This window comes from Paramormyrops kingsleyae, chromosome 11, assembly GCF_048594095.1.
Source record: "Paramormyrops kingsleyae isolate MSU_618 chromosome 11, PKINGS_0.4, whole genome shotgun sequence".
NCBI lineage: Eukaryota > Metazoa > Chordata > Actinopteri > Osteoglossiformes > Mormyridae > Paramormyrops > Paramormyrops kingsleyae.
The window spans coordinates 3,658,398-3,686,172 of record NC_132807.1 but is presented as its reverse complement, the minus strand read 5'-3'; the positions used below and the strand labels follow the sequence as shown (position 1 = coordinate 3,686,172).

At 45.7% G+C, this 27,775-nt stretch overlaps 1 protein-coding gene across 1 annotated transcript; it reads left to right on the top strand.

Moving 5' to 3' along the window:
- On the top strand, positions 1-27,775 carry LOC111859362 (ras-specific guanine nucleotide-releasing factor 1-like). Its single transcript, XM_023841940.2, has 27 exons — positions 1-650; positions 8,398-8,504; positions 10,252-10,399; positions 10,924-11,016; positions 11,098-11,351; positions 12,038-12,117; positions 12,623-12,816; positions 12,988-13,097; positions 13,369-13,487; positions 14,356-14,516; positions 15,110-15,173; positions 15,399-15,541; positions 15,619-15,701; positions 15,785-16,033; positions 17,365-17,735; positions 18,200-18,319; positions 19,282-19,452; positions 19,564-19,670; positions 19,750-19,862; positions 19,995-20,055; positions 20,503-20,606; positions 21,142-21,226; positions 21,390-21,587; positions 22,111-22,190; positions 22,795-22,912; positions 23,004-23,072; positions 25,819-27,775. Exons 1-27 carry the CDS (start codon positions 375-377, stop codon positions 25,909-25,911), a joined length of 3,771 nt encoding a protein of 1,256 aa, XP_023697708.2. The 5' UTR covers positions 1-374; the 3' UTR covers positions 25,912-27,775.

Sequence of the window (27,775 nt, the reverse complement as noted above, 5' to 3'; positions counted from 1 at the left end):
AAACCGACCCCAGTCCTGCGGGTCCGAGGCTCCGAGACGCGCTTTTCAAGCTGCGAGTCATGTGACTCGGCTGCCCGGCTGCGCCGCTGTCCGCTCACCTTAATGCATGTCTGATCATTTCAAAGGCAGTCCCCAGCGTTCACACATCATGTATACCAGTGACTGATATACAGTACCAGGCTTTCCCTTTATATTAAGGACTGTAGGTTCTGCTCCGTTTTCAGTCCAAGGCAGCAGCGTGATTGCAGCAGCGGATGGGAACGCCGCGCTGCGGTCCGCCGCTGATGGGAAAGTACATATGTGTTTGTGGGTCTGGCGCTGAGAAAATGTGAGGAGCCGCAAGCTTTTCTCCCTCGGCGGGTTTACGGAGCAAAATGCAGAAAGGAATGCGAATCAATGATGGGCACATCACTTATCTGGGTCTTCTGGCAAAGAAGGATGGCACCCGACGCGGCTGCTTGAGCAAAAAGAGCTCGGATAACACGAAATGGCACACGAAGTGGTTTGCGCTACTGCAGAACATGCTGTTTTATTTCGAGAACGATTCGAGCTCCCGGCCATCAGGATTATACCTGTTGGAAGGATGCGTGTGCGACAGGGCACCGTCCCCAAAACCCCCTCTCTCAGGCAAGGAGTGTTTAGAGAAGCAGGTAGGGAGTCACCGCGTCCAGGTTTCATGGCAACTTCATAGATTTTATTTTGGATATGTGGGCATCCGCGACACCGGGCAGGTTTAACATTTATAAGCGCAACAAAGAGTGAAAAATCAATCGGTAATAAGCGAGTATAGCGCAAGATTTCTCCCCTCTGCAGGCGCGACTGCGTCCGGCGATCAATGTAAAAAATGTTGTTTTGGAGAAGCAGCCTGGAGGAGAACCGCAGGAGACCCGCGGTACTAACACAAGCGTGTCGATGCACCTGTAAGCGAGTAGAATGAAATTATTCATGTGTTAATTTGTGTATTTACAGCCTTTATTTGTAGTTTATCAAACGCATAGAATGACACAAAAATAAGTTGAATTCAGACCAAGTTATACAGTGTGCGCGGTTATGTAACATCTTATCAGATTATTTTTAAATACAATTTGGTAGGAACACTGCGATGCTGTAACCTAAATTAGCGTTACAGTATCGCAGATAACTAATTAACCGATGCGGCAGACCACTATTTATCCAATCTTTATTAATTAAACGCACATTTTAATTTTTTTTCTGCAGCACTGTCACGAAAAATGCAGAACAAGGTACATTGGTTCAAGTTATGAGATGCGGCAATTTAGCAATCCAGCTAACAAAGTTATTTTCTAATGTTTTTTAAGGAAATAAGAATATACAGAGCTGTTCGGAAAGGGCCTGTACGGCGCCACCTTGCGGAGAAAAAGTCTTGCCACAACCCGTTTGCCGTGTTGATTTAATTCTGCCAATCGATATTAATAGCATCCTACCTTGGCAACCGCGTCTTCTCGCCGTCTTTAACCCCAAGTTTTCTTTATTGTTTAATTCAAAATATTGTCTAAATGTGCTGTCACGGTCATTGCTGAATTTAGTTGTTTATATTAAACACTTGTATTTACGTGTGGCCTATTCTAATTCTGGACTAGTACTATAGAGTTAAATAAAAAGACAACCAAACAAGCAAATAAATAAATAAATAAAGTTTATCTTATTAACACTCCAGTCAACATTTTCACAGTGAAGCATACAGGTTCTGTTTAAATTATTGTATTATATAAAAAATGATATTTTGAATAGGGCATGCTGCCTTAATTTTACGGAAGTGATTAATTAATTTCCACAAAGTCTTCATGTCCGCGCGATTGACCGGTTATGGATGTTTTATCTATAGACAAAGGGGACCTTGTTTTTTTTCCTGATACCGTTCCTGGGTTTGTCTGCATCCTCAGCCTCCTCGCTGTATCAATCCAGGTTTTGCCGATAGCAGAACAGTGCTGATGGGGCAACGTGAAGCAGTCGCGGTCGCAGCACCTGGCTGTTGTTACACTGCCTTCAGTTTCGGTCTTTTACCAGTTTTTTTATGAAGATTGTTCTGAAGATTGTTCAAAGGTATGCATGTACCTGGCAGTAATACACAGAAAAAACACTAGGATAACTTAATTGCTATAATACTGTGTTTAAAGGTAATGAATATGTAACTTTGTAAAAGTTAATATATATCTTGACCAGAAGCCTGTTGATAGCTGACCTGAAGGCTGGAGACCAGGCTGTGATTATTCCTGGGATGATCAGAATACAGGGTGCACAGCTTATGGACAGGGGTGGTGTGTGTGCTTCAGATGGGGAGTGTACGTGCTTCATATGGGGAGTGTGCGTGCTTCAGATGGGAGGTGTACTTGTTTCAGATGGGGAGTGTGCCTGCTTCAGATGGGGAGTGTGTGTGCTTCATATGGGGCATGTGCCTGCTTCAGTTGGGAGTCTGCCTGCTTCAGATGGGAGGTGTGCGTGCTTCAGATGGGAGGTGTGTGTGCTTTATCAGGGGAGTGTGCCTGCTTCAGATGGGGAGTGTATATGCTTCAAATGGGGAGTGTGTGTGTGCTTCAAGGAGGAGTGTGTGTGCTTCAGGGAGGAGTGTGTGTGCTTCAAGGAGGAGTGGGTATGCTTCCGATGGGAAGTGTATGTGCTCCAGATGCGGAGTGTGCCTGCTTTATGTGAGGGGAGTGCATGCTGCAGATATGGACTGTGCCTGTTCATATGAGATGTGTACGGGGAGAGTATCTTCAGATAGAGTATCTTTAGATGGGGAGTGTGCCTGTTCATATGAGATGTGTACGGGGAGAGTATCTTCAGATAGAGTATCTTTAGATGGGGAGTGTGCCTTTTATTCAACATCAGTTCTGAACCCCCCATTTTATGTAAACCTAAGGTTTCTCACATCTTATACAGGTATGTCCTCTGCGAAATCTGACATCAGACGAAGTGTTAGTCTTATTAGTAGCCAAGAGTTAGCACACAAGAGATGGGCAAGCAGAGCATTTACGGAGTAGACAAGACCCAAGTTAAGGGTCACGTCTGAAATTGTGTCTCATATTTAGTCTGTCAGGGGCTGCACGGTGGTGCAGTGGTTAGTACTGTCATCTGGGACCTGGGTTTGAGTCTCCGCCAGGGTTCAATATGTGTGGAGTTCTCCCCATATCATCATGGGGTTTTCTCTGTGTACTCCAATTTCCCCCTCGCAGTCAAAAAACATGTTGAGGCTAATTGGAATTTCCAAATTGGCTATAGGTGTGAATGGTCTGTAAGTGTGCCCTGTAATGGGTTAGCGTCCCACCCTGGGTTGTTCCCTGCCTTGTGCCTATAGACTCTGGACCCCCTGAGACCCTGAATGGGATAAGTGGTTTCAGAAAATGGATGTAGTCCGTCATTCCTATAACAAACCGCATCATTGAATGGTGTGTTTGGCTTTGCTTGTGTGGATGGTGACTGCAGAGCCAATTTTTGTACTGGTTATGCTTTTCTGCGTGTCTGTACTTCAGGCACAGGATGCACATTTTATACATTCTGGGTGTCATGATCTCAATGTGGACTGTAGCTTCCATCCACTTGGAGCTGCTGTCCTTATGCACTCTGTACATAAGTGTTAGTTACAGGAAGCGGTACCTGCATGCTGCGGGGGCAGAATCGCATGCCTGACTTCCTGTTGGGAAGTAAATCAGTGTGGCCTAAGGTCTCACCACAGGGTGGGGATTCCCAGAAAAGTCCAGGCCAGGTGGCACAGGCTGGCACATGCTCATTATGGGATGTTTTTACAGCGGTGACAGTATAGACCTCTAGGTCCCTTACTGGCTGTATGGAATTAGCCGGTAAACCAGCTTAACTGGGAGAGCTGTGTTATCAGAGTCTTGAGGGGGGGTGTTATCTTCGTGGGTCAGAAACAGCCATACGTGGAGTGGCAGACGGAGCTCCTCTTTCAGTCTTCACCCTCATCTTCTTAGACTGAGTGCTGTACCTTTTAAAGGTCCTTACACTCCATTTAAAAATAACTGTGTTGAAATGGGCGGTTACTATGGCAACCAGTACTTGCACTTGAAAAAGTAAAGTTTAAAGACGCGTAATGCGGACGTGAAATTGAGCGCAGTCTTTGCGGCCGTCTGGGCCGGGTCACCCAGTTTAACACCTCAGTGGGGTCATTGTGCTCACGGTAAGGGACACCCTTCTCAAGCAGAACGTTGGTTACCCTTCCAGAAAAGTCTTGCTGAGGATAAAGAGGCTGGAATGGAGCCAAAGGGAAACATGATGTATCGTGGTGATCATCACACCAAGCATCAGTGACCTGACAGCACGGCTGAGGGCGAAATATTTTTACTAGAAATTCTGTAGTGCACAAAGACGTGGAGAAACACACAGTTGGACACATGAAGTGTTATATAGGCTGCCTGGTGCACAGTGGTTAGCACTGGTGCCTCATGCCTCTGGGACTTACGTTCCGCCGTGGCTCCATGTTGTGGAGTTTATATGTTCTCCCTGTGTCCTCATGTGGCTGCCCCTGAGTTCTCTGGTTTCTCCCCACAGTCCAAAAATTTGCTGAGGTTAACTGAACTTACAAAATTGTCCATAGGTATGATTGAATGGTGTGTGTGCACCCTGCAATGGGTTGTTGCCCCATCCTGAGTCGTTCCCTGCCTTGCATCCATAGGCTCTGAACTCCCCACGACCCTGAATAGGATGAGCAATTACAGAAGATAGATAGATAGATAGATAGATATAGAGTGTTATATATTCTTGATTGGCTTCTTGTCTAGGGTACGTCCTAAGCTTCTTGCCTGGGAAGGGCTCCAATCCTACCACAGCTCAGACCAGGATATAGTTGGAAGATGGATGGATGTGTGGATTATATGGTCTTTGAAAACTTAGCCAGTTCAGCTCATGTGGCTTAACCCACCCAGAAAGCTCACATCCCGACAGTCTAAGCCATTTAGCAGCACACCTAAAAAGCCCACATCCCAACAGTCTAAGCCATTTAGCAGCACACCCAGAAAGCCCACATCCCGACAGTCTAAGCCATTTAGAGCTCATTCCAGAATTCCTGCTGAAGAACCCCATTTTCTGGGAGACAGGAAAAGCATTGCTGGGTTGACCAGGAAGGTGCTCATGTACATTTCACATCCTCCAGAGCTGAGAAATGTTCTCTGAGGTTGTGTTGTGAAGCCTAGGATGGGTGTGGCAATTGTGAGGATGCGGTGGAATTAAATGGCTGTTCTGATGGGTATTGTCCTGTCCAGGTACATGATGTCGTGACCGAAGGTGAGTACGGACCAGGGAATCAGGAGCAGGAAGACGGGGAATCAGGAACAAGGGGTTTATTAAGGAAAACAACAAGGCGAGGCACAAAACGGCAATGACTTCGATGAAAGGACTGGGGAAACATACTGGAACGCGGACTGAAATACAAAGGACTAATGGCAGAAACAAGGAACAGCTGGTAAACACAAGGATTCCACACGAGGTTAACGAGGGGGGCGTGGCACACAAGAGGATCGAACGAGCAGGGCGTGACACATCATCAGGGACGTTTAATGTGGGATTTATCTTTAATACTCTCTTTAGAGTATGTACTGTGGAAGGAGCTGATCGATGCCATATTTGTGACTGTGGTGGAAGTATAACCAGGCCTCAGTTTTTGAAGAGCCATGCTGAAGTTTGATTGGTCTTGTCTAGGTCACATCATGACAGGTGAAAATGAAAATGAGAATATTAAAATGTGGCAAACTTCACCACCACTACTGATAAACGTAACAATATCTGCCTGCTCTCCCCTTGAACCGTGTGGGGTTTTACACTGTCGTGTTAGCAGCATGCTGCAGTCTGTAGGGGCCCGCAGAGGTACTGCACACACAGAACATGGCGATTTCTCAGCAGGAGGCATCCCGTGGACTCTGTTTAGCACCAAATGCAGCATCTGGCAGAATAAAGACATTCAGGCTGACACTAAAACAAGCTTTCTGCAACCAGCTCACTTTCCTCTTTAAATGAACGGATGGGAAAACAGACACGGCAGAAAGATGGGGATGAAAAAGACATGGATGGACACGCTGAGTACTGGCTAATGGAGGACAGTGTTTCAGGAAAATCTGCAGCGCACAGATTACGGAATGTTTTCTCTCCTTCCCCTTGATGTGCATTGAGTGAGTGAGATGAGATCACAGGACCAGCACCATACAAATTAGAGTCTGCAGTGAAGTAGACAGCCAGACTATTTTAGGAGAGACCCTGAAAATATTATATGTGAGAAAAGTGAGAGAATCTGGGCATGGAGTCCTAGGAGAGTCAGGTGGGAGAAGTTTTTTTTTGGGGGGGGGCATGGAAGTCCTGAGCTAAGCTAAGCTCAGCTAAGGTAAGGTAAGGTAAGCTGAGCTAAGATAGCCTAAGTTAAGCTAAGGTAAGCTAAGCTAAGATACAGTAAAATAGCCTAAGGTTAGCTAAGTTAAGCTAAGTCCAAGGTAAGCTAAACTAAGCTAAGTAATGGTAAGCTAAGGAGGCGAAACTTTATTGTCTCGAAAGACGCATGTCTTGGGATTCAAGCCACTGCATCACACAACATGCTTGTCAACAGAGGTGTCAGGAGGGCTTTGACATTGGGAGGGGCGTGATGTATGTTGCACCATCACAATGGGCACACATGCAAAAATCACATAATGCATGGATGTGACGTAAGAAAGACTTTAAAATAATAAGGATTCTATCATTTAAATAAGATTAACACTGTTTAGGGTACAGTTTCTGTACTAAACTTAACAAAAAATATTATTGATCCATATGATAAAATGATTGTGTCTGATATAGGACTATTATCTTTAATGAATTGGCTCCAGTAAAGCACAGATACATAATGAAAAACACGCAGCGTGCTTTTGTTTGTCTTAACGAAAACGTGTTAAATAGCTAAATTTACTGTAATGAATGGTGATCATTCATAACCCCCCAAAAAATATCTCAAAGTGAGTTTATTCAGCCCTAAAGAAATATCTGTAACACAGAGGTACAGCACAATGGTAAACAGTCCAGTGATTAGATATGGGACAAACAGTGATACCTGAATTGGGGGCGCAGAGGGAAAATACAGTGAGGGGAAGCCAAACACAGCATGGGGGATCAAGATTTATACACAGACATGGGATCCTGCAGTATTACACTTAGGACAGGTGAGACAGAGACCAGTCTGGCCACAAGGATGTAGATACCATTGACTGTGATAGGTCAGTGAAGCCAGATGGCCCAGGTCCACAATAAACTGCACTGATGATATCTCACTGATCTAAAAAGACAAACAATGACCCACAACCTGCTCCCATCACTGAAGATTAGTAAACACCATCCCCTTGGAGAAGAGCACATGTTCTTTAGGTTGTGCTATTGGGAGATGAGCAGAGGTCTGAATGAAATGATCAATGGAAAGCAGAGTGCGAAAGGAGCCTTCCTGTGTAAAACAGGACGGGCAGCCAGTGGAGAAGGCCGACCCACCAGCACTGAGAGCGGTTGCTAGGCAACAGGGAGCATACAGTTATGTAATCGAGCATCTTGAGAATTCCCTCATAGGGAAGATCCACCCGCTCCTCTAAAGAGATGCGCTCTTCTCAGACACTCCCTCCAGTGAAGGTCTCCTAGTACCATATTCTGGAGGTCCATGCGGCCTGATGCTCTCCAGTGCTGCTTCCCTGTCTGCTGCAGCCTGATAAGGGATTATCAGCAGCTCATATTCCTGCTCGGTGTCTCATACAGTACCTCCCTGCATCTGTAGGCAATCCTCACACCCCTCTGCTGCTATTCACTCTTTAATACTTTATGCATATTGACATATGATTTAGTATTAAGTTAAATACCAAACAGTTTTGCAAGGAACTCTGTTTACAAAGAAGACTTGGACAGTTTGAGCTTTGAGGAAGACCTTAAGAACTTCACAACAAATCACACACAATCGCCCATGCAGCACTTTTCCAGATCACTCCCTATTTAGGTTATACATTCCATTCAAGATTGAATGTCTATCTATAGACTGGTTGGCTTTCCATTGCCCTAAGGGCAGCGGAGAAAGGACAGAGCAGCTCGTGGGTGGCCAGCTAGAGCAGGCCTCACACCACACCGAGTATGTGAGACAGTAAGCATAGCCATATCATTACACTTCAGATGGCGGGTGACACGGTCACTGCAGTTCAGCTATTCTGTGGTGGGGGTGTGTATCAGTGTTTGAATTTTGAATTGTATGGTCCAGGTTTCACGAGCTCCAGCTGGAAAACAGATACACCTAATGAAAAGCAAAGGTGGAGACTATGGTGTACTGCCGATTGGGTCATACGTCTTTGCAGGTGTCAACATGTGAGTCAAGCCCGTCGGTGGTCTGATTGTGTGCTCACGCTAACGGAGAATCTTCTCCACACCTTTCAGTATTATTTCACCGTCAGCTTTAACCACGACAACCAGAAAGCACTGGAACTAAGGACTGAGGATGTGAAGGACTGTGACGAATGGGTGGCAGCAATATCGCACGCCAGGTATGGGGCTGTCCTCCGTCTTGTCTGTTTCTCTGCAAGTCCAGTACTGGCCTCACGAATCTAGGAAGGCCCAAGACTTCATGCCGAGTTCACGTTGGCAGTTCTGTGTGAAAAATTGAGCTGCTTGAATTCTGTAAATGGAACCTTTAGCCCAGTGTTTCCTTGTCCGGTCCTTTGGGACCTAGAGTCGGTCCACGTTTTTGCTCTCTCTGAGTTCCCTGCCAGACAGTCCACATTTTTGTGGACTAATACGTGAACTGTCTGTGGGTCCTCAAGGACCAGATTAGGAAACACTGGTTTATGGGACAACAGTGAGCACATATCACTGGCAGAGATGAGCCTGTTTTGTGCTAAAGGATGACGAGGATAGAAGGAATAAAGGGGCTCTCCTGGAGCTCTCCCTGAAGAGCAGTGTAGCCAGCTCACCACCTCAGAAGCTGCCATCTGTGAGAAGCGTTCAGAGACGGTGGGCTCACTGCAATTCACACATAAGCGCCAGGAATATTAACAGGACACGATCTGCCTAACTCTCATTAACAATAATTAACACAGTTTTTGTTTGGGACTTTAAAGCTTCATCCAGAGTATAATACCTAGAGGTAGTAATGTGGAAAAGGGCAAAAACACAGACTAATCGGGTAATAAAGTGTATGGGTACTTCAAATATGCAGAGTACAGAAGCACCAGGAGAAAGGTCCTTCATGGGACGTTCCCTGAGGTTCCTGCCAGCTGACATCGGTGCTCTTCTGCAGAAGGTTGCATCATCCTTGGAAGGCTTGCTCTAGTGGATTGGTCTCAGTACTGGCTGACAAAATACCTTCCTGCTCATGGTCTCTGCACTGCCTGATACCCAGCCTACGGATGGCAGGGCGGTGATCTCATAATGAGTACCAGCCTAATCCCTCTGAACTTCTCAGCGTAGATTCTTTCTCACCTCCAATGAACCGTGATGTTGAGCCATTTTTCAGACACGGTTCCAGGCATCCCATCTGCAAAGCTTGTCTGGGTTTGTTCCCTCCACTGTGAGTTCAGGATGCTTCCAGAGGTTAGCAGACATACATACCCCATGTCCTTTAGACCATTCTTGGTGACAGTGGAGGGTCTTTGACACCTTTGTCCTGAGCAGTGCTTCTTCCCCCACCAAGTCTTACAGTTTTAATGCATGTCCATGCAGCATGTTGTCTAATGTGGTATCTCTTACTGGTGTCCCCTCTCTGTGTATCTCTGAGACAGGTTAGTTAGCATTAAAGAAACTAACCTATTTAAGCTAATATAATGGGAAAATTAATTAATGGTATGACACAAATTGCATGACAAATTTCTATTCTGTGTCAGTATGTGTCCCTGCTGTGGCTGTTTTTTTGCTGTGTCCCTGCTGCAGCTGTGTCAGTGTGTGTCTGTGCTGCAACTGTGTCAGTGTGTGTCTGTGCTGCAGCTGTTTGTTTTGTGTCTGTGCTGCAGCTGTGTCAGTGTGTGTCTGTGCTGCTGATGTACGTTTTGCGTCTGTGCTGTACCTGTGTCAATGTGTGTCTGTACTGTAGCTGTGTCAGTGTGCGTTTGTGCTGATGCTTTGTCAATGTGTGTCTGTGCTGCAGCTGTGTCAGTATGTATTGGTGCTGATGTAATATCAGTGTGTGTCTGTGCTGCAGCTGTATCAGTGCATGTCTGTGCTGCAGCTGTTTATGTTTTGTGTCTGCGCAGCAACTGGATGTAACTGGGCCCTGTGGTCTGTCTGTGCTGTGTCCAGTTACAGGAACCTGGCCACTGAGCATGAGACCCTCATGCAGAAGTACCTCCATCTACTCCAGATTGTGGAGACAGAGAAAACGGTTGCTAAGCAACTCCGACAACAGATAGAGGATGGGGAGATAGAGATCGAGCGCCTAAAATCGGAGGTAAGGTGGGATTTCCGCAGGCTTGATCTGTCTTCTACAATGTTCTAACATTAAATTGAAAATATGCTGAATACACAAGAAATTAAACCCTTTTAGCGTGTTCAACCAGATCAATAACATTTAAATTAGGTTTCAGGTGAAACAGAGATGTTTTCAAGCGTAGAAGAGTAATTATAGGTCATATGGGAGCCTGCTAATGTAAAATCCCTCCAATCAGGTTATTTCCCCACTGTGTTCCCTGTAAACCAGATCAAATGGTTATTTTACTTTAATGTGCAAATCCAGAGCTGTAAAAGTGGTTCCCTGAATATGCATGAATGAGGCATCATTGTACCTGTTGCAGCCTTTTCTGAAGCAAGATAATAAACTCTTTCAGTCCGTATGGAGTAAACAAGGACAGAAAGGTAGAACAAGGACAGCCTGAGCGGCAGTCTGGCCGCCTCGTCCACTGGGTCGGACTTCACCCCGGTGCACTTATAAGCATGAGGATGTTGACTTTGTTCTCTTATGGCCATCTGTCGCAGATAGCAGGCCTGCTGAAAGACAATGGGAAGATTCAGTATGCCCCAGCGGTAGCCCCGAGTGATGAGGACAGTGAGATCAAGAAGATCAAAAAAGTAAGGAGCTGAACTCAGCCCATGCGGCCACGCGGGCAACAGGCCGGTGGCAGCTGAGCGTCTGAAACCCTCTGTCGCCAGGTGCAGAGCTTCCTGCGCGGCTGGTTGTGCCGGCGGAAGTGGAAGACCATCATCCAGGACTACATCCGCTCGCCGCATGCGGAGAGCATGCGCAAACGCAACCAGGTGGTGTTTAGCATGCTGGAGGCCGAGGCCGAGTACGTGCAGCAGCTGCACATCCTGGTCAACACGTTCCTGCGGCCCCTGCGCATGGCCGCCAGCTCCAAGAAGCCGCCCATCACCCACGACGACGTCAGCAGCATCTTCCTCAACAGGTACGCCTGGGTGCCGCGCCACAGCCCAGAGAGCGAGGAGCGTCCACGGCGTGGGCAGCACAGGGGAGAGTGGACCGGATCTGAGATCTTCTCCAAAACATCTTCTAATGAAAGGCACTGTGGCGGCCCAGTAACTCAGTCACAGCCGTTTTCAAACCACATTACTATCAAAAGCACTGGGACACCAAACTACTGCAGCCTCAACCTGCTAGAGGAGGGCTATTCAAATTATGGTTCTCAAGGTCCAAGCACTGCTAATTTTCCAGCCTTCCTGGAATATCCAGCGGCGCAGTGTGTGGCTCAGTGGGCTAAGCTTCTGTGCCTGTGATTAGAAGGCCACTGCTTTGAGCCCAGCCTCAGGACATCTGTGGGTCCTTGAGCAAGGCCCTTCACCCCCGGCTCCCTCGGCATCGCTGTGAGTGGCTCCCCCTTGTGGCCAGCTAGAACATGGATGCAGAACAATGGTGCGGCCAGTATGACCAGAAATTCATAGACAGTATTACAGAGCATCTGCTATAACAAGACGTGTGATTTTCCTGGAGTGTCACTGCTTGCCTCATGACTTGATAACACAGCATATGATGCACGGACAGTTTTACGTGTTGACCATTAGAATCACTCACGCACATATGTGCTAAAACACTTGCTGAAGGTGGATCCATTTTTGTTCCCTTTTTTTTTTGCAGTGAAACTATCATGTTCCTGCACCAGATCTTCTATCAGGGCCTGAAAGCCAGGATAGCGAGCTGGCCAACACTGGTGCTGGGTAAGGAGTTATGGGCCATTGTGGGTAAAAACAACAGGTGAGGGGTTTCCAAAGAGCTTTTAGATTATTAAGATCTATTTCTCTAGGCTACAGTATTTATTGCAATTCATTTTACAATTGGCTTCCATGTATTTTACACATTTTTCCCGTCAGCCAGGGTGTTGAGACACTTTATATTGATGACGTAGATGTGATTATTTTATTACCTGATAATTTTTTCAGCCCGAAGCAGCCTTTTAAGATGCCTTCACGCATAAATTCAAACATGGCTAGTGTGCAGTGACACACATCGCATAAGAAAAGACTGAGGAAATACAAGATTGGGACAGTAGGTGGCGTAGCGGATAAAGAGATTCATGGCTCTTGCTGTCCGGAGGGGCTTTGCAACAGCACCTTTGAACCCGGCACTTACCCTGATTTGTGCCCTGATTAAAATGATCAGCTAAGTATCTGAATATGAATACCCTGCCCTGATCGCCCCCATTTTTGGTCTTTCCTTCCCAAGCTGACCTCTTCGACATCCTCCTGCCCATGCTGAACATCTACCAGGAGTTTGTGAGGAACCATCAGTACAGCCTGCAGATTCTGGCTCACTGCAAGCAGAACCGGGACTTTGACAAGCTGCTGAAGCAGTACGAGGCCAAGCCGGACTGTGAGGAGCGCACGCTGGAGACCTTCCTCACCTACCCCATGTTCCAGGTGATGTTCCTGTCGCTCTCACCGCAAAAAGTGGCGGATGCCGGATCATTTTTTGCCGTGAAATACCATGTTGTAATGCGGTTGCGTACTTTAACAGTCTGCACCAAAACCACTGAGGTGTTGGGGGCATCGGTCCCATATCTCCTCTGTCCTCCATGTCCCCTCCGACAGATCCCTCGCTACATCCTGACCCTCCACGAATTGCTAGCCCACACGCCACATGAACACATAGAGAGGAACAGCCTGGACTACGCCAAGTCAAAGCTGGAGGAGCTTTCCAGGTAAGACCCAGGTGCAAGGCGGCGCGTCGTATGTAGAAGGGTCGAGGCTTCAGTCTCAAGTGGGGCAATGCCACTGGCAGTGGAGTGCTATGTACACTACAACCGAATATGTACGGTGATCAAGGTGTTTGTTGGGAGAAATGAGCATTTTTGAAGCCTGAAGAATTGGTTGGAGACCAAAAAGGACCTTGTAAATACAGTACAGTAACACCAAATATTTTGTATGATCATTCCTTGTCTAAAATGACTGACGTAAAGCCGAATCCCACAGAATTATGCATGACGAGGTCAGCGAGACGGAGAACATCCGAAAGAACCTGGCCATCGAGCGCATGATTGTAGAAGGGTGCGAGATTCTCCTGGACACCAGCCAGACGTTCGTCAGGCAGGGTAAGCTCCATTTTTTCTACTTTCTACTGACAGGATTTTGTGTCCTAGTCAGCTCTCCACATCCCTGGCTCTCAGATCCTTGCATTACCACATCCCCCTAGTATTACTGCAAGCAAGGATAATTACCCAGAAATATTTGTGGTTTGTCACATGATTGTAAGGAATTTCGGTAATACTTTTCATACAGCTGTCACATTTAATGCATTATAATGGTCAGCTTAAGAATTAATAAAGCATTACAGCATCTTCAATTGACTGTCATAAGGCATTATAGTGTTGATTATAATACTTCATAAGCTCCAATGAAGCTCTCATCTATAATGCACTATAGATACCTTTATAAGGCATTTTAATGGTCGGTATAAGAATGAAGGATGTTTTGTACTGCATTATGAATATATCTATATTGCATTATAGATGAGAACTTCATAAGGCGGTCATAATGCATAATAACCATGGCAATAACCTGTGATGGTATTATGCCATTTTATAAATATTTATATCTATGTTTATAATGCTTTATGAATGCATTGTAATGTATAATGGTGAATGTGTTCATTGATTCTTATAGACAAGGCATTCGAAGAAAGTGTTACTGGAGTGTCCGTTCCCAGGTGTAATAGAACAGTTACTTCTCCGAATGCTGACTCAGGGACTGTGTTGGTAATACATATGTTGTGACATACAGTGTAAGTAACAGATTTCCTGGTAGGAGACATGTTGTGAGAAGGGGGTGGAGTGCTCAGGCTGCTGTGCTGAGTCGGCCGTGTTACGCCTTTGTACATATGCTGTATTTTATCTTGTACTGCCCACACCCCCCCATTTCCCCAAGCCCCCCCCCCCCTCACGCTCTCCTGTCTGTCCACAGGGTCCCTCATTCAGATCCCGATGACGGAGAAGGGGAAGATCACCCGAGGGCGGCTGGGCTCGCTAACGCTCCGGAGGGAGGGCGAGAAGCAGTGTTTCCTCTTCTCAAAGCACCTGATCATCTGCACCAGGGGCTCTGGCGGGAAGCTGCACCTGACCAAGGTGACGTCTGGCTTGTCCCTCTCTTCACCTCGACACGTAAACATGAGTCATGCTCCTGTCCCCATGCCGTCACTGCCATGGAGATAATGTGCCTGCTTAACGATGCCTGGAGGATCACTTTATTTCCTGAAATAGCTGTTGCTGGTTATTATAAGCTTTTTTTGATTTTAACTGACCTGACAAAATGCCACCCCTTTAAAATCAGCTCTGACGACATTTTGGAAGGGGACCCTCTGCTCCTTTGTTGATTCCTTTACTCGATCAAAATCAATGATTACGATGGCGCTAGTTTACATTTTATTTATTTAGACGTTTTTATTTAAAGTCATGTACATGTATTTTTGGGAAAGCTGGGCCTGACAGTCCCTGGGGCAAATTGGGTTATTGGCCAACAGTGAAATTACTCTGCTGATCAAGGTATTCGAACCAGCGACCTTCTGATCACTGGTACGGTGCCCTAACCTGCTGAACCAAGCACCACCGCTAGTTCATGCATAAGATGCAAATACTAACTATATAAGTTAGTATATAAAATGGAATCTGATCAATGGTAATGCTGACATATGCGTTTGTGCTCTGACACTCGTCCCCAGAATGGCGTGCTGTCTCTCATCGACTGCACGCTGATGGAGGATGCTGAAGGAACGGATGATGAAGGTCAGTTCTGGGGGATTTGTGTCTGCTTTTCTGAAAGAGCAGGTTCAGGGATATTTATACATTTTCAAAGTCTGACCTGCTGAATTCAGTTCAAAGCTTTTTTTGAACTGAATGTGTGGAAACTGTGATGTGTGGAAACGTTTGGAAACTGGACTTTAACAAATGAAGTGTATTCTTGACTAGATGAACGTTTTGTGAAAAAAGCATGTCTGTTTTGATCCAAAGCAAAACCTGAGAAGACCGGACAGGACACGGAGCACCTGGATTTCAAAATCGTGGTGGAGCCCAAAGATAGTCAGGCCTTCACGGTCATCCTGGTGGCTTCCTCACGCCTGGAGAAATCTGCCTGGACCAGTGACATCAGTCAGGCACGTCCCATTTTTCTTAGAGCTGTGACTTGTCCTTGATGTAGAGTCGACATTCACGTTGTCCATCTCTGCCGCAGTGCATAGATAACATCCGGTGCAATGGCCTCATGATGAATGCCTTCGAGGAAAACTCAAAGGTCACGGTGCCTCAGATGATCAAGTAAGTGGCTGTATGTGGCAGACCCTCCGCACCTCTATATGTCACTGTGTGCATTTGCGGCACCGTGCTTCTTCTCTGACCAGGTCGGACACCAGCCTGTACTGTGATGACGTGGACATCCGCTTCAGCAAGATGATGAACTCTTGCAAAGTGCTGCAGATCCGCTACGCCAGCGTGGAGCGGCTGCTGGAGCGGCTGACGGACCTGCGTTTCCTCTCCATCGACTTCCTCAACACCTTCCTGCACTCCTACCGCGTCTTCACCACCGCCGATGTGGTGCTGGACAAGCTCATCGCCATCTACAAGAAGCCTATCAGTGCCATCCCAGCTAGGTGAGTCCATCTTCCCGCCACCCAAATGTCAGAGACCCCATCAATCAATCAACCAACCAACCAAACAATCAACCAACTAACTAACCAATCAACTAACCAATCTGTCAATCAATCAGTCGATCAATTGATCAACCAATCAACTAACAAACCAACCAAGCAATCAATCAACTAACCAATCAATGAATCAATCAACCAACCAACCAATAAATCACTGTCAACTCAGCAGTTCACTTGTCAGCCAATAATTTTGTTGATCAGTCAGCTAATACAGGTGGCTCTAATGATTAAATCAAATGTTTGGATTGTTTGCCAGACCTGTAGACAGGATGTTTACTGTGGGTTATTTAGTGGGTCTGTAGATTGCATTTGTAGGCTGGGTCAGCTGGCTGAATCTGTAGAATGGATCTGTACACTGGGTCAGTTGATTGTATCAGTGTGGATCTGTAGGCTGGATGTTCACATTAGGGTTCTGGAGTAGATTCTAATGTTGTGCTGGTCATTGTATGTAAACAGTAGTGTTGCCTGGGAGAGAATATTCATGTGTGGTCTGGATGGCAGAGCATGGGTGCATCTCTAAGTGTGTGTCTGTGTGTGAGTGTGTGTCTATTGTGTGTGAATGTGTGTGTCTGTGTGTCTGTGTGTCGTGAGTGTGTGTCTGTGTATGTTCGTATGTGAGTGTATGTTTGCGTGAGTGTTTCTGTGTGTTAGTATATGTTCATTGTGTGTGTGTGCGTGTGTGTGTCTATGCATGAGTGTGTGTCTGTGTGTGAGTATATGGCTGTATGTCTGTCTGTGTGTGTGTGTGTGTGTGTGTGAGTGAGAGAGAGAGTGAGAGAGGGAGAGGGAGAGAGAGTATGTCTTTGATTCTGCAAAACATCAGCAACTATGTCTCTGCCCATCCCTGGTCTGGCCACCGCTCCCTGCCGCTCTGTCGCCATGGCAGCCAGCTGCTCTGCTGCAGGACCCCACCCTCCTCCTGCTCCGCCTGCATCATTAAATATTCAGCACGCTGATCTGCGTCGCGGTGCCCCCAGTACCCGCCGCCCCCCGCAGATGTCGTATCCCCGGCTGCCCGCTCTGTCACATCATGGCCTATTAATAAGGCTCAGTGAGGGGTGTCTGTCCTCTGGGGGGGGGGGAGCTCTGCAGAAAGACCTTCTCGACATACTATGTGTTTGAGATACATCTCAGTACACAGGTGTCAGGCTGTTTGCCTTCATCTCTATGCCAGACAGTTACTGTCCACATATTACCTGCTGTATGTCTGTATTTTTTTAACTCTGTGTAGAATAATCCAGGTGGGACCGTTAATTTCTTACTGCTATCCTCAGATCCCTGGAGCTTTTCTTCGCCAGCAGTCAGAATAACAAGCTCCTGTACGGGGAGCCGCCCAAATCCCCAAGGGCCAGCCGGAAATTCTCCTCTCCGCCGCCCCTCTCCATCGGCAAGACCTCGTCTCCAAACCGCCACCGCAAGCTCTCGCTCAACATCCCCATCATTACGGGCGGCAAGGCCCTGGACCTGGCCGCCCTCAGCTGCTCCACCAACGGCTACGCCAGCATGTACTCCTCCGTCTCCCCGTTCAGCAAGACCACGCTGGACATCAGCAAGCTGTATGTCTCCAGCGCCATGTCAGGCAAAATGGCAGACGAGCCCGAGCCCAGGGCCGACAGAGGTGAAGAGCCACCTCTCTATAAGCCAGGTCAGCTTCCCCGAAATACGGCAAACCCCTGGTAGGGGTTTGAAACCCACAGTCGGTGGGATCATCAAAATCTGTCAATCACTGCTTGCTCTAACCAATAGGAAGCAAGTTAACCTACTGGTGAATGACAGTGTATGATAATCCCACTCACTGTGGGTATGAACTCTCATTTCTGCCTTTGCTACCTGTGGCTGCATCAGACTGACTATGAGGAACTCATGGTTGGTTCCAGGTAGGTCTCCATTGGAAAGGGAACTTCGAGATTGAGAGTGTTAACCCAGTAAACTCTGAAGATTCAGGAAAATGTGTCTCGAGCGGAGCCTTCGGAAGTGTAGGCGAGCAGCCTGTGCGCAAACGTCTCTCAGGCTGAATGAATCACGGTGTCTCTGCCTCGGCCGCACGTGGGAAACCCGATCTGGCAGCTCGGCTCCTCCAGCCTCCGTCTGCTTCTCCATCACATGCAGACACCGCCGTGCGGGAGGAGAGCGACGACGGCAAGGTCCAGAGCGACGACGCCGAAACCGAGACGTCGCCTAACAAGTCCCCCACGACTCCCAAAACCACGAGATGCAAAAATGCCTCAGGTAGGCCCCCGGTGGGGGGGGGGGGGCATTTCACCCCACAAACCTGAGCTGCACACTAAGATACCATCTGCATGCGTATCTCTGCCAAAAGCTCCTACTGTAAAATATTCAAAGCAGAGGCTTTGGATTGGCTGAGGAAGACAAACAAGCATTTGGTAACAGGGCTCTGTGAGATGGCAACACTGTTTCTGCACCTGTAGGTCAGTGTACCAGGATGGACACAGCTGTCGAGTTCGAGGACAGCCTGTGCTTTACTGTTCACTGGCTGCACTGAGGGAACACAGAAATCCCAGTGCAGCCCCCAGGTCATAGGATCCCCAGCTCAGAGCCTCCTGCTCACAACCCCATTCCCAGCCCCTGTGTACTGTGCTTTCCGAACAGCTAAGCTCCCTCACTTTCATTCAGTTACATTCAAAAATGAACAAACTGAAATCCCTGCCAAACCAATTATTCGATAACAGCAGAACAAAAAAAAAACAGCACAAGGTTCACTGTTCATATATGTGAACAGCAGGGTAGGCACCTCCTTGGGACCCTAACAGGGCTGCACACCCGAGGACCTCTCCCAGAGTCTGGGTGTTACTCTGCCCTCTGCTGGGAGCACATCAAAAGCAACACATCTCTGTATTTATGTATCAATGAGTTATCCGGCAGAGCTATGCAGTAATCTGGCCGTACTAAGCATGGTTAGTGTGTGACTCCATTAATTATAAAAGCAGAGCCCACTGTCACTTCTATTTAATTTAAGTTATACAGTAACCCAGGGATGTGCGTGTTCCATGTGTTTCACACTCTCAGGCTCAGAGTATCAGGCAGCTTGGTCTTACACTGTCTCACGTCATTCATGTACTCAGGAGCTTGGAATTACCTGTGTTTTCACAAGGAACAGTTTCAATCTGCTGCACCGTGTGTGTGTGTGTGTGTGTAATTCACCTTCAGTAACCCATACTTTGCCCCCCCAGATTTCTCTCTGTTTTCCTACAACAACGGGCTGGTGATGTCGCCCTGCCGTGAGCTGGACGCCACGCGCAGCGCCCTGTCCGCTGCCTCGGCCTTCGCCATTGCCACCGCGGGCGCCAACGAGGGCACGCCCACCAAGGAGAAGTACCGCCGCATGTCGCTGGCCAGCACGGGTGAGTTGCGGGTGCCTGTGCAGGGAGACCGGGCATCTGGCTGCCCAATAACAACACGTCACGAAATGACAACGTGGAGAAATATGACCAGAGTGTGCTCTCCATTCCCAGGGTTCCCCACTGACCAGAGGAATGGTGACAAGGAGTTTGTCATCCGTAGGGCAGCGACCAACAGGGTTCTGAATGTTCTGAGGCACTGGGTATCCAAACACTCACAGGTACAGCTCACAGACCACGCAGAACCTCCCATATACACGAGTATGGAGGCTTTAATCTTCTTTTGGTGACTCAACCTAGGATTTTGAGGACAGCAACGAACTGAAACTGAAGGTGATCGGTTTCCTGGAGGAAGTCATGCATGATCCCGAGCTGCTGACCCAGGAGAGGAAGGCTGCAGCCAACATCATCAGGTACCGGAACCGCAGTGGCCATCTGGAAGGCCGCCTGTTAGCAGAGGGCAGGGATCTGCTGCTGACCTCCATACTACTGGACACATCATGTCACTGCATGCACAGAGCTCTCTGTCTGCATCGTCTCTGCAGAACCCTGACCCAGGAGGATCCGGGAGATAACCAGGTGACTATTGAGGAGATGAGACAACAGGTAAGATGATCTCATCTGGACTTGCACAGATGCACCACAGTATATTTTCGCTCGCAAAGACTATCCAAATGTGACAGTGATCTGTTCTATAAAGACAGAACCTGCTAAATATAAAAGTGGATTTAGCCCTGATGCAAAGACTTGATTGGTCACTCTGTCTTTTTTTTTGTTCAATGTGCAAAATTACCTGCTGCCTTTATCTGTGACTTTAGAAGTATCTAATTACAGTGTGTTTCTGAAAGAACAATGCATTCAGTGCGCAGGTGATTTTCTCTGGACTAGTTTAGCTTTCCTCTTTAAACATGAGGACTGTAAGAGGCTTATAAAGCTTTGTAAAATCAGGGCAAACAGCAATACACAAGGAACAGCTTTATGAGGACCTGGGCAATGTTCTGGTGTCTAACTGAATGACACGGCTATTTGTGGATGTGTGTGTCTGTGTGGAAGGCCGCTGAGGTGAAGGCCGAGCCGTTCGAGAACCACTCTGCCCTGGAGATCGCAGAGCAGCTCACCATGATGGACCACCTGGTCTTCAAGGTCATCCCTTATGAGTGAGTGAGGGTGGAGGATAAGATGGAAATCCTGGGTAATAAAGAGTGAACTAGTTACTGAGCATGGAACATGAACTAGTCTAGCTATATACTAATGAGTTTAGATACAAATTGAGTGTTTATTTACAAATAGTTAGCTTTTACGCAACTCAAGATATGTAAATATTTCAATTGCAGAATAAACTGAAACAAGTTCCAGTAGAAGATGTGAATTTTAGAATGGATAATACTTTACTTGGGGGCACAAATAATGTAGTAGTGCACTCTTACTTAATGTACTAATTAACCAGAAACTAAGTATTAGTTATTTACTGATCCCATGTTCCTTCATCATTAATCAATCATAACAGTTCACGTGTTTCATGCAGTTACTGTATTTGTTATGATTTGTACTTGAGTAGTAACTGAGTTATTACGCTACTTGTCCCCCCTCAAGTAAAGTGTTGCCTATGATTCATTACAGTCAGGTGCTTCTTTGGAGACAGTTACATGGGGATGTAGTATGTTGCGTGTTGAGATGTAAATCACTCTGCAGGGAATTTTTTGGCCAAGGGTGGATGAAGAATGACAAGAATGAGAAAACACCATACATAATGAGGACGACCAAGCACTTCAATGACGTGAGTAACGCCTGGAAAGAAGAGAAGCTAGCAGACGGTCATTTGGTCCAGCGCGGTTAAGATTTGAGATCTGCAGTCCTTGGGAAGTGCTCTTCCTTCTGGACGATGTTTTGATTTGAGGCGGGAGCGGAGAGGTGACGTGAAATGGCTGCCCCCTTGACAGATGAGCAATCTGATCGCCACGGAGATCCTGCGCTGTGATGACATCACCACGCGGGTGGCGGTGATGGAGAAGTGGGTGGCGGTGGCCGACATCTGCCGCTGCCTGCATAACTACAACGCCGTGCTGGAGATCACCTCGTCCCTCAACCGCAGCGCCATCTTCCGCCTGAAGAAGACCTGGCTGAAGGTGTCCAAGCAGGTGGGCGGCCCTCTCTGTTTCGCCCCAGCACCACCACTTTTCTCCATCTCTGTCCTTCATGAAACTCGACTGAATCCTGTTTCCCCTTTAGCAACAGGAACAAAATTCGCAGCTGGACATTATATGGTTGCTTTCCCGTACTGAGGTGATACAAACTTTGAGGGCACTTTCGATACGGCGAATCTGGGAGTAACCAGTGTGTTAAATTAGTTGAGGGTTATTGTCACATTGTGGTACCCCGGTGTACGGCAATACTTATGAATGTCACACAGAAAGCAGTGCTCAGTGTAACTTCTTGCAATGTGTGTGCTCTATAATCGCCACAATAGGTATTTAGTTCTCAATTGGTCACGTGACCGTGAACAATGCGCTGTAGTTACAAAACTGCGAAGACTTCCTTTCATTAACATCATTCAGTTATGTTGTCACTGTCAACATAATCCTGAATAACCTTCAGGGTGACCTATCCACATTCTGATGCTGCTGCTGTGTTTGTAATTTTTTAATTTGTTCCCACCTCTAGACAAAGGCAGTGATTGACAAGCTGCAGAAGCTGGTCTCCTCTGAGGGCAGGTTTAAAAACCTAAGAGAGGCTTTGAAGAAGTAAGTGCTTCACATTAAGCAAACCTGAACTTCAGCTTTTCCTTGAAATGTTTAATTCTGGGGAGTTAAAGCATGTTTCTGATACTGACTCCTCAGCTGGATACGAAATGTCCGATTTACACACACACCGTGCTTTGGCTGCTCGTGGGAGTTTTACTTACACAAACAAGTTCTGAGGGCGGAATAAAAAATGATTGATTCAGAGAGAGAACCAATCAGATTATAGAGGAGGAGGTACGTCCAAGCAACTAGAGGAGGCAGGACCAAGACATCTGATTGCTTGGTCCCGCCTCCTCTAGTTGCTTGGACCTGTCTCCTCTACAATCTGATTGGTTCTCTATCTGAATCAATCACTTGTCATTCTGCCCTCAAAACATGTTTGTGTAAGTAAAACTCCCATGAGCGCTTCGGCAGGGGTAGGTTTTTGTGCTGTATTTTGACGGTGGTCATATTTTAAAATTCCCTTAAGATATTACCGTACAGTTGCCGCCTCTCCCCCCTGCCAAACTAGATGAGGTTGTAATCTGGAATGGTTGAACATCTGGACAGAGTATGAAGGCATCTTCTGACTCCTCCCTCTCGCTCTGTCGATGTTGCCTGTCAGCTGTGACCCCCCTTGCGTGCCCTACTTGGGGATGTACCTCACCGATTTGGCCTTCATCGAGGAAGGCACCCCAAACTACACTGAGGACAACCTGGTCAACTTCTCCAAAATGAGGATGGTGGGTCTTGTCTCCAGCGGCGATGGAGAAGTTGAGAGAACATGTTGACTGTTCTGGAGAAGTTACCCATGTCCGCTCATTGTGTTGTCAGATTTCCCATATCATCAGAGAAATTCGGCAGTTCCAGCAGACAGCCTACAAGATTGAGTACCAGCCAAAGGTAATGCTTTTGACCGGCTTCTCTGAGAACAAGTGTGGGCTGAAAGTCATAACTGTGTCACATGGAACCAACAGTAACAGCAAATGTTTCATTGCTTTGTGTATGGAGTCAGTCTTGGGTTTCAGAATTATTAATATTGATTTTGATTTGCCATTCATTTCCAACAGACATGTTATAATAATACAGTGGTACCTCGGTTCTCGAACTTAATCCGTTCCGGACTCCGGATCGAATCCTAAAAAGTTTGAGTTCTGATCGAATTTTTCCCATAAGAAATAATGTAAAGCCAATTAATTGGTTCCCGGCCCCCCAAAATTACACCTAAATACACTGCCCGGCCAAAAAAAAAGTCGCCATTTGAATTTATATCAGCAAATACTTAAGAGCCAATGACTGGATCATTATTACAGCTCAGCTACGTTATGCAGCAATAAAGTGAAGCCAACTGAGTACCTGAATCTCCTGAATGATGAAGGTTACACCTCCATCCATCATAAATGGATTTTTTTCTTACCTGTTGGCATGGGCATATTCCAGGACAAGAATGCCAAGATTCATTGGGTTCGAATTGTCAAAGAGTGGTTCAGGAAGCATGAGGAATCATTTTCACGCACGACTTGGTCACCACAGAGTTATGACCTTAACCTCATTGAAGGTCTTTGGGATGTGCTGAAGGAGGCCTTATGGAGGTTCAACTCACTTGTCAATACAGGATCTCGGTGAGAAATTAATGCAAATATGGATTAAAATAAAGGGTGAGATGTGGAAAAGGGTGGAAACAATGCCATGACAAATGTGCGGCATAATCAAAGCTAAAGGCGGTCCAATTAAAAATTCAAATGGCGACTTTTTTTTGGCCGGGTAGTGTATGTTTTTTTTTTTAGCATTTAATCACAAAATGAACAGGATAAAACAAGAAGAGCATTTTTTTCTTAATGGCTTCCAAAACAATAAAGATCTTATCCCAACATTACCCCTGTCCTGCCCCGATCGTCCGCTCCTTCCGTGTGCCACGCCCCCTCGTTAACCTCGTGTGGGATCCCCATGTGATAAGCTGTTTCTGGTTGTTGTCATTAGTCCTCTGTATTAAGTCTGCGTTTCAGTTTGTTTCCCCAGTCCGGTCATTGGGTGCATTCGACTTGCTTACTAGAGTTTAGATTCTCTGCCCGAGGCCGAGCCCAGACTTGACCCGACCCGACCCGTGGGCCGGGTCGGGCCGATATTTTCTGCCACTATCTTCGGGCAGGGCTGGGCGGGGCCATGATCAAGCATTTGTGTGTGTGTTTTTTTTTAAAATCATTACTTAATTAGCCTAATTGGGTGGAGAGCTATGCCATAATTATAAATGTAGCTCCCTCCCGTAAGACAAGAGCACAAGAGTCCTTTGCATTTAACTGAGCCGACGGTTTATTCGAAAGACAGTGGCTTCGTTATTATCACCATCATGGCAGACGTGAGAACTAAATACAGATACGGAAACACAAAATCAAGCACATTTACTTACAATATTAGCTAACAAACATTGAAATTCAAATGAAATATAAACATAAATAACAATAAAGACAGCTTAGAGAATTCATATACAGTTAACACGAACCTCAGTTAGCATTTACATGGCTAAATACAACAAACTTAACTAAAACTTAATTAACACATACCTCGTTGGCTGCTTACGGAAGGATTTAACCTTTTTCTTAACCCTTTACTTAAAGTTATCATATTTATTAAATATGCCATCCAAAGTTAATTACTTGTTCATTTTCTGTGTTTATCATTGTTCACGTTTTTTTTTCATTCGGATCTATTTGCGATCCATTCTGAATAAACAAACAATGCAGTTTACATGCTTCGTCCTTGTTGCATTTTTCATTAAGATAAATCTAAACTAATTTCTGTAGTTCAAACAACTTAGAATTGTAGTTGAGAACGTGTGTTACAACGGCTCACGTATTAAAAAATAGTCGGGTTTAAATCGGGCTCGGGCTCATAATTACAGTTAATGTGTCGGACCGGGTCGGGCTCGGACACAAGGTGCACGGGCTCGGGTAGGATCGGGTTTAATTTTTTGGGCCCGATCTAAGCTCTATTGCTTACAGCGCTGGCTTAAAGCAACGCATTCTGATCCTGACGCAATGCATTACGGTTAGATGCATTGCGACCTCTCACCCAACTGCACAAACTGGAACCGCCTCCGTGACGACACACCTTCAGCCCTTATTGGCTGAAGAGTTTAGTTACACGCATGACGTTTGTATCCCAGGCAGTTCCAATGCGTAATCTGCTATTTCTCCCGAATATCACGTAAAGCAGTGAGAACAGGTTTTCAGTTTATTTACCTGGTAAAATAAAGTTTAAATAAATGACATAAATGCTCTAATAGTACACGTAAGTTAGTGGTTTATTTATTGTTAGTTACTGTAATGTTGCGCTGCTTTATTTGTTTAATCGTCCAGTCTGTGAAGAAGGCATTCAAGTCAGAATTGCATTGTAGTATGACTCATTTCCTAGCGCATACAATTTATATTAGGTCAGCGTTCACGGTTCGACTTCTGATATTCAGATCGAGTTCTAGGTCAAACTGGTTTATTCTAGTGAGTTCGAGAACCGAGGTACCACTGTATTATTATTATTCAGAAGCACATTCCAAATCATGTATAAACACTGAATAAGCAGATTAACAGATTTTTTTGCTTTAAAATGAGGAACTGTTGTTTCAATCAACATGATAATTATGTGTGTCTCTCAGACAGCACATTACCTGCTTGACCTCAGCTTGCTCCTGGACGAAGAAGAACTGTATGAAGCATCCCTCAGAATCGAGCCTAAAGTGCCTTCCTGAAGCAGATTGCCTGGCACTGGGGGCTCCAGTTTGTACATAAAATCTCTGTCTGACTCCATGTTGGACGTACCTTTCTCTATGTGTTCCTGAAAGGACTTGCGTGTCCTTGGTCATTAGATATCTAATACGCCTTCATATGTATACAGATGGATGCTTTATTATCCACGTTTTTGTCTCTGAATAACCAAGTCATTTTCAAATGATACAGAAAAACACAGGACGCCTATGAGAATTCCTACTGAAGTCCTACCCTATTAATGAAAAGTTAGCACGCCGATTGGTGTATTTTGGTATTTACCTACCCAACTGTTAACTGCTTAATTTTCATTTCTCCTCCTGATTCTGAATTCTTTACACAGTGAAATCATGCACTTCAAAATCAGGATGAGTAATAGTATGATAATTCTTACGATAATTCTTAAAGAGCTGAGCGCATTTATTCAGATAATGATTATGTGTAATCGCTGAGTGATTATGTGTAATCGCTGGTGAACTCCACCCTAATCCAAGTGCCCGTCCGTGAATCTTTGCTTATTTCCATGTCTATAAAATCCTTTTTTTTTTTTTTTTTTTTTAAAAAAGGGCTGGTCAGCTGGGATTGCCCCCCTTTGGTGAGTGGAAGTGTACCATGTAACATATGAACATACAAGATTTTTAAAACAGAGCAATTACTTCCTCCAGCAAAAAAAAAAATAAAAATTAGAATTGATCAGACTGAAATATAGGCTACATTAAGTGGTATTAGATTAGGTGTCTGCTCTTTGTTCCAGGTTATAAAAATATTAAACATTTGGTCATGTGGTAATGGGCTATCAATGGGCTTCAGTGATACTTACATCTGTACAGCAGTAATCTGTCCACAACGTATATCTGACCTCTTGCTACGTTTACCTGCAGAACGGGGGCTGTCTCAGATCACTATGTAACAGCACAGATGTTTTAATGCTAAAGCACTTGAAGATGCAGTATATCTTCATGTGGCAATAAAGTGCCATCAGAAAAGAGCGTTTCAGGGTGGCTCAGTTACTCAGAGTAATAGGGAGGTGTGTTTACTCAGATTACTGTAGTGTCGCCTGCTTATTGCAAAACCTTCATTTCTCTTTGCTCTGAGTTGGATTTGACAGGTAATCATGGGTCAAGATAAACCATCATCTCCCTATTGATGGAATCCAGACTGCTTCTTACCTTTCGTTCTAGTTAAAGATTATTATTGGAAACCTGCTTTGCACCCACAGCGTTCTGAAGGTATTTTCCTGGAAGTGACTTTTTGAAGGTTAAATGAATACTGCACCTTTTAGCGACTGTGGGATCTCACATATTTTGTACAAACTTCTGCCTGAAGGAAACGTACGCTGTATATTTTGTACAAACATGCAGCTTTATATATTCCTGAATGTGATGCAATGTTAGGCTTTGTGTTCTAAGAAGCTGACCAGTCAGGCGCGCTGAAGAACACAACACTCAGATCGACCGTGTTCAAAGAGAAGGTGACTTTAAAGTGTGTTGCATATACTGTAATCCTGTCTATAATTTATCTGGTAGCAGGGGTATAGTAATTTAGTGCTTACTCTGTCAATATTTTTATGTATTTTTACAATGTACAGTATAGAAACACATCCAGTGATTAAACAGAAGGCATGTTTCACTCATTCAGTCAAACACAGACAAACATACTCACACACACAGGTGCACACGCTTAGACAAAATATATGAAAAATAAAACTGACGTTTTGCTGTGAGCAATACCCTGTGGTATGAGAATGATCTTTAGTCCGTTAGCTTATTTACACAGCTAGAAGCGTTTCCAGTTTTGTATAAAATGTGTTTCCTGATTACCTCTTATTAATAAATATATTATATCTCA

What these genes read in the sequence shown, in the direction of transcription:
- LOC111859362 (XM_023841940.2), top strand. Translation starts at nt 375, where the DNA reads ATGCAGAAAGGAATGCGAATCAATGATGGGCACATCACTTATCTGGGT. An exon ending in CTGGCCAACACTGGTGCTGG is followed by an intron (nt 12,118 to 12,622) that starts GTAAGGAGTTAT and finishes TTCCTTCCCAAG; the next exon opens with CTGACCTCTTCGACATCCTC. An exon ending in AAGCTGGAGGAGCTTTCCAG is followed by an intron (nt 13,098 to 13,368) that starts GTAAGACCCAGG and finishes CGAATCCCACAG; the next exon opens with AATTATGCATGACGAGGTCA.